This window comes from Polypterus senegalus, chromosome 2 (assembly GCF_016835505.1).
Source record: "Polypterus senegalus isolate Bchr_013 chromosome 2, ASM1683550v1, whole genome shotgun sequence".
NCBI classification, from domain to species: Eukaryota; Metazoa; Chordata; class Cladistia; order Polypteriformes; family Polypteridae; genus Polypterus; species Polypterus senegalus.
The window spans coordinates 99,312,902-99,325,938 of NC_053155.1; the positions used below are offsets into that span (position 1 = coordinate 99,312,902).

The following is a 13,037-nucleotide window of genomic DNA, read 5'->3' on the forward strand; positions in this document are numbered from 1 at the left end:
CTTCACGTTTTCTTTTAAATAGGATTTGTTTTTCAGAAAGTGATTTTTTTTAGCTGTTCAAGTTTTTCCCTCGGCCGTCTCCCATATACTGCAAAACTTTGCCCTATGTTTTGTCTCTTAATACCTTTTGATGCTGTATTGTTTAGCTATTGCAATAGTTTCTTGGCAGATCAGACAAATTACTTTTTCTTTCCAGAGGACAGAAAAATATACTTCTGACTTCTTGCGGTATGTACTAGGCCTATAATATCAACACAAAAAAGCAATATTCGAAGTTCATCGTAACAGGATGTTCAAGCGTAACTCATATTTTACAGTGATAATGACCTCAAATTAATGCAGAAATGAAGGGAAAGTAAATTGCAGTTGGTGACATTGTGCTATTGCGGGGAAAGGAGAGGAATAAATGACAGAGCTGGCTGTTCCCAAATACAACGTGGGCCAATAATATTTTCTTTTTTGAGCCAGAGCTGGCTGTTCCCAAATACAATCAATTAAGTGAATTTTTGCACTGAATATATATATATATATATATATAGAAAGATATACAAACTTGGAAAATACCCACGCTTCGCAGTGGTGAAGTAGTGAGTTAAAGGACTTATGAAAAAGAAAAGGAAACATTTTAAAAATAACGTAACATGATTGTCAATGTAATTGTTTTGTGACTGTTATGAGTGTTGCTGTCATCAAGGATTTGATTATCATTATTTTTTTCAATCATGTTCGTATTTGGAGGATGTGTTGTGTTCAAGTTACATTCCGTGTTTGTCAACCGTTGTAAAGATAACAGGTTTCATTCATCGAAGTGTTAACTACCCAAATGGGAACTCGTGAATCTAAGATGTTTAACAGGCATTCCTGGTATGAAGTTGTGGATTTGCCTGCGAATATTTAGCGGCAGCGTGTCTATGAACTTAATTTAAACTTAACCTTTACACCTTACTTTCCTATTGATATGTCTACAAAGGCTTGTTCCTTTCTTACTGTATCAATAAACAGTTCATCTTCCTCTTTATCGGAGACATCACACACTGCATGCACAGGTTTACCTTTCCCAGTCCTGCAAACTTTAGCGAAGTGGTTCAATTTACCACATTTTTACACTGTCTTCCTTTAGCTGGACATTGACTTTTTCCACCATGTGCTTTGTTTACGCAGTAGCTGCACTTATGAATATGCTTGTATGAGTCACTCGTTTCATATTCTTTTGCTGCCTTCTCAATTGTATAATGCGTTTTTTGTTCAGCGCTCTTTGGAGCTCTTATTTGCTGTCTGCGTACTGCGTTCACAGTCAGTTCACGTGAGCCGCTCGGAGTACATGCATCTAAGGTTCTCAGCTGTGCTTGTGCTATCTCGTGCGATCTTGCGATGTCCACAGCTTTATTTAATGTTAGCTAAGACTCTGCACTTAAAAGTTTCTTTCGCACTTTTGCTGAATTTGTGCCAAACACTAGTCTATCCCTAACCATCTCATCTTCGTTTGTATAAGCACAGTCCTTCAACAGCAATTTTAACTCTGTTACAAAGTGATCAAAAGTCTCGTTTATACCCTGCGTCTTCTCATTAAACTTGTGTCTCGCGAATATCGTATTCGTCTTAGGCATGACAAACGCCTCAAAATGGTCATAATAAGTTTTCATTACCTTGGCTTCCTCCTGGGTGAGAGTCCATGTGTTAAAAATGTCTCTTCCTTTTTCCCCAGTCCACAGGAACAGGGAGCTGCATTTCTCACTCTCGTCTTTGCCTTTTAGCGAGCCAGAAAATATCAGCTCCACGTGCTGTCGAAATCTTTTTCCATTTTCCCGGCAGGTTAAGAGAATCCCAGTCAATTTGTGGCGAGGGAACTCCAACAAAATCCATGACTGTCCTCTATTCTGACACCATGTCTTGTTTTCACAAATTGTGAAAAATGAAATGATGGTGAGACTTTCTTTTAAAGTATGCAGGGGAACTTTATTTATTACAGCTCTTACATTCACAGCATTCGTGCTCTAAATTAACTTCCATAACAGTAACCTTGAGGTCCCTTTTTCTGGTGCCTTCCTGATAACATAGATGCCTAAACCATGCCTGATAATAATACATTTCAATGACATATAAATATTACAGTGATCACCTCGACAGACATCTCACCACCCAAATCGCTACTCGTGAATCTAAGATGTTTAACAGGCATTCCCGGTATTAACTTTTTGATTTGCCTGCGAATATTTAGCGGCAGCATGTCTATTGGATTGCTGCTGACGGACAGCCTTATATGGGCAGGCACTCAATTACGTGGGAGGCGTGGGTATGGGGAATGCAATATAGGCAGGCAGCCAACTGCGTGGTGATGGGGGATACAACTCCGCCTCACACGGCGACCGAGCTCCAGGCTATGGCCGTATATATGTACGTAAGTAGGATTCAGTTATGACTGTTACGCGTAGAATTTTGAAATGAAACTTGCTTAACTTTTGTAAGTCAGCTGTAAAAAATGAGCCTGCCAAATTTTAGCCTTCTACCTACACGGGAAGTTGGAGAATTAGTGATGAGTGAGTCAGTGCTTTGCCTTTTATTAGTATAGATATATTGTGTGACAGATAGGGGGCGCTGTCATCCCCTTGAACCCTCAGATCAGATGCCAGACACCAGATAAAAGTCCAAATGTTGACTTTATTTATAACAATAATGTGCACAAGCACCTTCACCTCCACTATACTTCAATAATCACAATAATAATAACAATAATCACACAATCAATAATCCTCCACACCTCCCAGCAGCTCAGTCACCCTTCCTCCCAACTCAGCCCACTGCTGGGATCTCCCAGAGTTCTTTTACACTTCTTGACCTGGAAGTGTTACTGTCCCTCCAGTCCATGTGAGTATATTAACACTTCCGGGTCGGGTAAAACTCGTTTCTTCAGCCCGGAAGTATGTCATTTCCTCTGTCCCCTCAACTGGGAAGTACTTCCGGGCTATAAGGTAAATAGTAGTCCCTGGGCCTCCCTGCAGTGTCCCCTGGCGGTCCCCACATTATCCAGCAGGGCTGTGAAGAAAGACTCCATTGTCCATGATTCCCTGCTGGAATGCGGGGCACCTCCATGTTGCAGGGAAGGCTCCATATTCCCATATTATATATATATATATATATATATATATATATATATATATATATATATATACATACACACACACATATACACATTCATATGAAAAAGTTTGGTAACTCTTCTCAGCCTGCATAATAATTTACTTTCAACAAAAAAAGAGAACAGTGGTCTTTCATTTCCTAGGAACAGGAGTACTGGGGTGTTTTCTGAACAAAGATTTTTAGTGAAGCAGTATTTAATATATGAAATTAAATCAAATGTGAAAAACTGGCTCTGCAAACATTTCGGTACCCTTGTAATTTTGCTGATTTGAATGCATGTAACTGCTCAATACTGATTACTTGCAACACCAAATTGGTTGGATTAGCTTGTTAAGCCTTGAACTTCATAGACAGGTGTGTCCAATCATGAGAAAAGGTATTTAAGGTGGTCAATTGCAAGTTGTGCTTCCCTTTGACTCTCCTCTGAAGAGTGACAGCATGGGATCCTCAAAGCAACTCTTAAAAGATCTGTAAACAAAGATTGTTCAGCATCATGGTTTACAGGAAGGCTACAAAAAGGTATCTCAGAGGTTTAAACGGTCAGTTTCAACTGTAAGGAATGTAATCAGGAAATGGAAGGCCACAGGCACAGTTGCTGTTAAACCCAGGTCTGGCAGGCCAAGAAAAATACAGGAGCGGCATATGCACAGGATTGTGAGAATGGTTACAGACAACCCACAGATCACCTCCAAAGACCTGCAAGAACATCTTGCTGCAGATGGTGTATCTGTACATCGTTCTACAATTCAGTGCAATTTGCACAAAGAACATCTGTATGGCAGGGTGATGAGAAAAAAAGCCCTTTCTGCACTCAAGCCACAAACAGAGTCGCTTGCTGTATGCAAATGCTCATTTAGACAAGCCAGATTCCTTTTTGATCAAACTGCTTTGGACTGATAAGACAAAAATTGAGTTATTTTGTCATAACAAAAAGCGCTTTGCATGGCGGAAGAAGAACACCGCATTCCAAGAAAAACACCTGCTACCTACTGTCAAATTTGGTGGAGGTTCCATCATGCTGTGGGGCTGTGTAGCTAGTTCAGGGACTGGGGCCCTTGTTAAAGTCGAGGCTCGGATGAATTCAACCCAATAATCAACAAATTCTTCAGGATAATGTTCAAGCATCAGTCACAAAGTTGAAGTTACGCAGGGGTTGGATATTCCAACAAGACAATGACCCAAAACACAGTTTGAAATCTACAAAGGCATTCATGCAGAGGGAGAAGTACAATGTTTTGGAATGGCCGTCACAGTCGCCCGACTTGAATATCATCGAAAATCTATGGGATGATTTGAAGAAGGCTGACCATGCTCAGCAGCCATCAAATTTAACTGAACTGGAGAGATTTTGTATGGAAGAATGGTCAAAAATACCTCCATATAGAATCCAGATACTCATCAGAGGTTATAGGAGGCGTCTAGAGGCTATTATATTTGCAAAAGAAGGCTCAACTAAGTATTGATGTCATATCTCTGTTGGAATGCCCAAATTTATGCACCTGTCTAATTTTGTTATGATGCATATTGCATATTTTCTGTTAATCAAATAAACTTAATGTTACTGCTGAAATACTACTGTTTCCATAAGGCATGCCATATTTTAAAAGGAAGTTGCTACTTTGAAAGCTCAGCCAATGATAAGCAGAAATTAAGAGGGGTTCCCAAACTTTTTCATATGACTGTAGATATATATAGATATATATATATAGATATATATATATATATATATAGATATATATATATATATATATATAAAATTATACAGTAGATATACTGTACAATATGGGAATTTGCACAGGATGTAAACACAAACATTTTGACCATAAGTTTCAACGAGTCAAAATCTAATTATAGGTTTCCCGAACTGTGGGCTTGTGGTATAGTGGTCTGCAGCTCTAAATGGATGGCCAGTTTTTAAATAAATAATCTCCGCACTCACGGCTTAAGGAGGGGGCGTGATAGTGTGACAGGAGCAGTTCCCGGGCACAATATAGTGGTCGCTTCTGCACTGAAGTGCACAGGTGAGGAATCACCTGTGTCCGTAATTGATGCCAGGAGCTGCTAATAGGCACAACTGTGCCACGTCCCCATTATTAAAAGAAGAAGCACGAGTGCAGAGGGGAGGAAAAAGAAAAAAGATAGAAGAACAGAGAATGGAGATTAGTGGAGAGAAGAGGAAGGCAGGAGCTGTATGTAGCCAGGGGATGAAAGGCTACTGGAGCGGTAGAAGGCAGCTGCACCTGCTGATGGGGTGACTCCCCTGTTGCAGGGCCCATATGAGAGAAGCAGGGGAGCCGGCAGTTAGAATGAAGAAGGCACTGGGTTTTTTTTTTTTTTTTAAAAAGGACAATTTCCTGCCATGGTTTTAATGGCTTTGTTTTTGGTTGGATTTTAACCTTGACTTTTATCACTTTGTTTTTATGGATTATTTATTTATGAAATAAATGCAATATGGACACAGTTTTTGGTTTTGTTTGTGTTTTTAATAAAAGCACCTGCACACTTTACACCATCCCCTTGCTCCATGTTTGATTTGTCCTCATTGTACAGCTCATCCGATTACATTACCAATGGTACTACTGGGTTTAAGAGGCTCCCAAAATTGGAAGAGGAAGCTTGGAGCAGGACCCACACCATCACAGGGCTCTATATAAGCTAATGGCAAAGGTTCTTCACTTGTATATATGTAGCAGAGTATATTATTTGTAGATACCTATTATTCTTATTTTTTGAGCTGGTAAAAACATATTTTAGACAACTTGCATTCAAATTCTTCCTTGTTAAAATTAGCCAATGAAGTAGGCATTAACACAGTTTGTCATAGAAGTGTGCCTTTTGTGCAAAATAGGAATTTAGAAATGGTTCAAGTTCAAGCATCTATAAAAGGGAAACCAATAAAGGGTCACAGTTTTTAAAGGAAGTTACAGGCAATACCAATAAAAAGTCGGCATCACCAGTAGTCCTGGAAAACAATATGAATCAAACAACAGAAAAAAAATATTCAGCAAAGTTTCTGTCATGCTGTTTCAAAGATAAAAATACATTTCACAGAAACTCAAAACTATATTGCAGTATTACTACTGCAGCTCAGAAAAAGTCTATTTAAATTAGAAATATCCATTGAAGAGGAAAAGCTATAAGCTTACAAGTGAACCTCCTCATACAACAACAAATGAAGATAGCCTTCTGGTTGCAACAGCTGAGATTTTAAATGCAGCTTCTGAAAATTAATATTTATACCCACGCTGCAAAGTCCTGTCTGCATGAGAAAACTGTAAGTATCATCCTTCATCCAGTGTTCTTCTATATGCATGCATCTGTTCCAAGTATTTTTGTCATACAATCTAATTGACCTGCCCCTCTAAAAAGAATTCTGAAAGAGTCCTACAGTACATTAATAAGTTTGATGAGGCTTTTGTAGTACCAAAAGACATTATAATGGAAAAATGTTAGTAGCCATTCACACTTTTAGTATAGTTGTATTACCTGTCCTGCAAGAAGTCTCATAGCTTTTCTTTTGACACTTGTATGTATCTTTGCATATATGAATTTTGCATAGCTAACTAATTTTATGTATCATACCATGAGAACTGCTTATATTAGAGTTTAATATGTTGGCACAAATGTTTCTGCTGTAGTCTTGTCTTCAGTTTCTGACTTGCCAGTAAAAATACATTACAATATTTGAAGCTGCTGCTGGATAAACATACATCGTTAAAATATTTTCTACTTTTATTACATCAATCTGTTTAAAAATGTCAATGTCTGAATTTTGCAATGTTATCCCAATTGAAAGTATCTTTGTGAAAAATTTATAAATTTATATACACTCGGATATATCTTTTTGTAAAAAACAATATTATGCATTGCCATTCTAACCACAGCTCAGACTTGTGAAAAATATGAAAAATGGCTATACAAGGGGGTTCTGCTTATACCACCTTCCCTTAGCATTCTAATTATGGTCATCAAGGTGTTCCATTACATACAGTATATGATGCCTTTGAAATTCTTGATGTATTTCTTGCTTTATCTGCACCTTTCAATAATACCTCCCCATAGAATTAATAACTCCTTTTGGATCACTGTTATCTCTGCAGTATACAACCAATAAAACCTCAGGGAAATCATACTAGAAAAGATAATTTTACTTGTGTCTAATCAGTAGCAGCTGATGTTTGGTTAAGGGAAAAATACCTTTCTATAAGACCTGGAATGTAATTGGATAGATCTTGACACAGCTAGAGACCCATTAACAGTGTGCACACTTGGTATGATATAAAAATGTATGTTTGTTTGTAATTATTTTTCATAAATATGATCAATTTGTTACTCATATAAATAATACTCTTAACAAGATCTTTCTAAAGCTAAAAATGTCCAACATGATTTTTCTTGACTTCAGTCTTTACATCAGCAAAAAAGCAAAATAAGGGTGTGCATACATCTGATATTGACTGATTATTAGAAATTGTATTTTTTTTTACATGAACACACAGAATTCATAAGAAAAATGTGAAAGGCATGATTGGATTTAATTCAGTATAGTGTCTAAACCTCTAGATAAAATGGATCAAACTTCATAATTTGTACTTTTTTTTTTAAATCAGTACTGTGTTATGAAAATGGTGTGGTTTTGCTATGTAAAAGCAACAAAAGGTTAATTCAACTGTTTAACTTGTTTGTCCTGACTCTCTGTGGTCATATATGATCCCTGGGCAACCTTTGTAAAGAGTAGGGTATTTCCTAATGTCCAGGATAAATTGTCCACCACAACCTAGTCATTCTAGCCCTATGATCATCTCCTGCTTCTAATTCTCTCTCTCTCTTTCACTACTTTACCACCTAATAGCTAATGTGTGGTGAGCATACTGGTGCAAAAATGGTTACCATCGCATCTAGGTGGATGCTACACTGAAGAACTATGAGTAGTGAGAAAAATGCTATATAAATGTAAAGAATTATTATTTTATTCCTATGCGAATAGAATATACACCTTAAGCCATAGTTAACTGGCAGCTGAAACACATGTGTCAGGAGGCAATGAATCTGCAGTCATACCCTTCTTATATTCTTTATACCTTATCATCTTTATTAAAATGTAACTCTGCGCTTCCCCCTGGAAACTCCTGAAGATTACAGTACAGAACATATTAGTTTGCCTCAAATCATTCCTAACAGAAGTCTATACCTTTTTCTTAACAAAATTGCATATTATTGTCTGTATTGTTTAAGACAAGGGAAATTATCATTGACATTTAACTATTTTATTAAAGGGTGAGGCAATAAAGAATTAAATTACAACAGTTATACAATCACTTCTGAAAAAAAGTGAAATTTTATCTTATATTCAAAATATTTGTTTTAACGTTAGGAAATGTTATGTAAATTAAATTGATAGCATGTATATTCAGCATGTGATAAGTATCTACAAATTGGGCCTGTGTACACTGACACTACAGCAGATACACCCTTGTCCAAGAAAGGATTAATTCTATGACCCTCAGAGTAATACAAACAGGGTATCAATTCATATTTTACATTATTAGTAACACGCTTTCTTTCCTAAAAGAACAGATTTGAAAGCGATGCAAAAAGTCAGCTGTCTCTCCATCACCTGCATTCCAGAAAGGTCCTAATTTAAGAGTCTGAGATGTATGGTTAGTTAGTTTTGTCAGATTGGTTACCAGATGAATTTTAAAAAACAGAGGTCTTAAAGCTGAACTCATATATCTGCAGAGTGCAGACTAAAAGATGCCAAAGAAGACATTCATTTTAAGCATCTAACTGCAAACTTCGCTTGTGCTTGATTATGCTGATGGACACACCTTTGAATGGACCTGTGACTGGAAAAAGACTAGGTGGATGCAACTCTTCTCTGTTTGGGGCTGTTGTTTTAGTTCTTGGAGCGCTACACTCTGATACAGCTTACCCACTCAAAGTGAGCTGAAGAATGAGCTTAGGAAGAGTATGCCACACCATGGACACATATAGAAAGGGCCAAGTGGCATACTCAAGTATACTCCACCGCACACAGCATCAGAATAAATCATTAAAAGGTAGGAATTGTATAAATACTCTACATGTGTTACGGTAAATTACAACTATAAGCAACTAGCAAACAGCCAACTAAGGACCTGCTTTCTTCAAATTCAATTGTCACTATGTAACAAGTTCATGAATAATCGTGTCAAGGGAACTCCTAGTTTTTACAAACTTTTCACTGATTTCAAAACAGAAGAGCCTCAAGTCATAGTCTAAAGGTTTAGCCTTTTGCATTAAAATAATGTCAAGTTGAATGTGACATCACACTAAAATACCAGAATGGAAATTCTAAATAGAAAGTCTTATAAAATCAAGGCACTCCGGAAAATCATTTAATGAACTATGAGTAGCCTGTTCTGTGTTATATGTTTGTCTGCGTTGTTTATTTTGTGCTCCATCTTTTATGTCAGTATAAGCAATTATCCCATTTCCTATAATCCTTGTATTTATCAATAAATTGGATTACTTTGCTTCTTAAAACATGAACCTCAGGGCACTCTGACATAAGCCTAAAACACGAGAGCCCCAATAAGACATGAAAGATATGCAAAATAATATGGACGTCTTACCAGATTGTCTTAAATACTGTCACTGCCAAAAGTGGAGCCGATGATTAAATATTGATTAATCAACATCAATAAATTCAATCCTGTTACCTCAAAGCTACCAATACAAGCTGTGCCTGACCACTAATTAGATTAAAAAGAAAAAAAAGAGATGTATTGAACATCCATCTTAAATATTACAAAACACAATATTAATACATCTAAGGCTCACAGAAGCACACCAAACGACCACACCCAATCTTGACTAATGATACTACAATAATATCTAATATTCACTTTGTCACAGATCTACTTGCAGTACTTTAATTCATTGACAGGTTGGGATAAGATATCTCAACCATAACTAAAATATATAACAACTAAAATATAAAATAAATCTATCTGCTTAAAAAATGTACATTTATCAGTCCTTTCTTCTATATAAACACAGATAAGCAATAACAATAATTAAAACAGGTAATAAAAATAAACATATAAACACACAGTTAAATCTGGTTATAGCAGAAGCATTTTAAATAGTTCATTACTAAATGTATACTTTATTTGAAAGGAGAAGAAGAAAAAACAAAAAGCTTAATCTGGTACAGCTAAGTCACATGGTAAACACTTAATATGTCAGTCTATAGAGAATATTAGTTTGTGTTGCATAGCAATCTACAAATAGCTTGTTTATTTAGGAATCACTCCATGTTACATGTCCCCAAGTACCAGTTTTCAATGCTTGAAAGAAAAAAAAAATATTTATAAAGCTATAGATTAAAAAGCACTGTACACATCCTGAACAGTGAAATGGATTGAAAGTGTCTGTTAACTGCAAATGGCACATTATAAACGTACACCGCTACCCAGCACGTCATCTTAGGGAAAAAAAAAAAAAGTGAATTCAACAGTATGATTAATAATGGCTATACTCTGTTTTTTCCCATGTGGGTGCAGCAATGCTGTCTATTTTTAGATTTTTTATAAAGCGATTTGTTTGAGCAAGTGGCACTATATGTAATTTCAAATGCATTCTTTCTAAATATACTGGTCAAGATTCATGTTTTTCCCAATCCCTCAATGCAATTAGTTAAAGAATCAACAAATACTATTCTAAAATCACATTTGTTGTATATGTATATGTGATAGGTTTAAAGATGTATTATCACCCAACCAGGTCAATATAAGGTAAGGCTATAGGGATGGAAAGAATGATAGAACATCAATCAAAAAAAACAAGGTTATTGCTCATGTCCAAGTGCTATCTAAAACTAGGCTTTTACTCATCTGATGGTGAAATGATAAATTAGAAACAATGTATTTACACACTTTTTGTCACTTTCCTATGGTGTATACATCAAAGAAAACAGATTTCTTGTTTTTCATAAGACTATGCCACCATTTCCACTGCTACCGATAGTAATGTTAAGAGTAAGAGGTAATTAGATGGTTAAAGACAAACCAAAATGTAACCATAGTCACTCATAATTTACTTCAGTCTGCTAAATGGGCATAAGTACATGGCTGATTAAGATGGAAAGATCAAGATAAAACTCAGACTGAGAAGATTGTGTCTGCTACATATAAAGTATGCTGAAGTGTAGAATGTGGAGACCCTTTCGGCATCTTAGTACTACTAAAACTATGAAAGTGTGATTAGTACCTTATCGTATTATTGAAAATAACAGGTTTCTGAAACCTTTTTTAGAAACCTGTTATTTCCCAAAAAGCTTAATATTTTCATTTTTATTTATTAGACTTTCTTAAATAAAACATTCATATACAGTACATCTGAACATTACTCTCACTCACTGTTAATGCAAAAGGAAGTACATCAAAGAAGCAATGAGTGCTGAAAAGGACATTACTTGCTCAGTGACGGAAAAAACAAAAATGCATTTAAAGGCAGATACTGACTGTCTGTCTATAAATATTCCAGATTGTCAACTAACCTAGTTCATCTAATTCTAGTCTTAAATCACTTTTTATGAATTAAAGGGAAAAATTAAACAAAAAGAAAAAAATGACCAGAACAGCCTTGCCCTGTAATACTGGCTTATCTTCAATAAGAGACTCCTTCCACTGTCACTTGGTTATCATTGCAGGATTGTAAATTCTTTTTCAGAACATTAGAAAACATTTCAAGAATGCATGTTTTTCCTATTTAATATATACCTTACACTACTGTTAGAAACAGGGAAAACTACACAAACATTTTGACTGTATTAGTTATAACATCCAGCTGTGACAGATCTCTGGACAATCCAAAGCAGGAAATGCTGTTGTCATATGCCTAAATTTTATAATATGTTCTTAAGCTCCCTCACTCCAGTAAATTTACCTCATGTCCTCCAGTAAATCACATTCTGTTTGGTGCTTGGCTTGAAGTCTGGTCAGCTGCTCAGTTTGAATATTCTTCAACTCTTGAGTAACTTTCACCTAAAATAACAAAAAAAAAAAAAACAATTAGGAACTGCTGTAACACCACAGAAACACTAAACACCCATCCATATTTTCAGAAACATAAGAGCTGGCATTCTTACAATTCATTCAGCAAACACTGGCCTATTGGAGATATAATGTATTTAAGAAAATCTATTGTTAAAATATCATCATATTATAAATCATAAAAATGTGAATAATTCAATTATGCACTGTCGTTTGCTACAGTAATAAAACCCAGCCACAGGGGATGCACAAACCAGTGTGTTTCTTCATGCCGGTCCCAAGCCCGGATAAATGGGGAGGGTTACGTCAGGAAGGGCATCCGGTGTAAAACTTTGTCAAATCAATATGAGGACAACAATACAAAATTCCATACCGGATCAGTAGAGCCCCGGGTTAACAACGACCGCCACCAGTACTGTTAGCCAACAGGGTGCTGGCGGAAATTGGGCTACTGTTGGCCAAAGAAGGAGAAGAAGAGGAGGGAGACGTGTCCGGACGCAGAACGATGAGGAGGAAAGTAAAGAGAGTGGAACTGAGGGTGGGAACTTTGAATGTTCGCAGTATGACTGGTAAAGGGAGAGAGTTAGCCGATGTGATGAAGAGAAGGAAGGTTGGTATATTGTGCGTGCAAGAGACTAAATGGATGGGGAGTAAGGCCAGGTGGATCAGAGGTGCATTCAAAATTGTTCTATCATGGTGTGGATAGGAGGAGAAATGGAGTAGGAGTTATTCTGAAGGAACAGTATGTCAAGAGTGTTTTGGAAGTGAAAAGAGTATCAGACAGAGTAATTCTGATTATGAAGCTGGAAATTAGAGGTGTAATGATGAATGTTGATAGTGCATATGCCCCACAAGTTGGGT

General features: G+C 36.5%; 1 protein-coding gene across 2 annotated transcripts in view; it reads right to left on the reverse strand.

Annotated features, from left to right (window-relative positions):
- The window catches only part of LOC120523191 (F-BAR and double SH3 domains protein 2-like), a 233,679-nt gene that overhangs the window by 188,720 nt on the left and 31,922 nt on the right, over positions 1-13,037 (reverse strand). For both annotated transcript variants that reach the window (XM_039744241.1, XM_039744242.1), the window contains exon 2: positions 12,070-12,167. In XM_039744241.1, the coding sequence (XP_039600175.1) occupies positions 12,070-12,167 (98 nt within the window). The remainder of the gene's footprint in view (positions 1-12,069; positions 12,168-13,037) is intronic.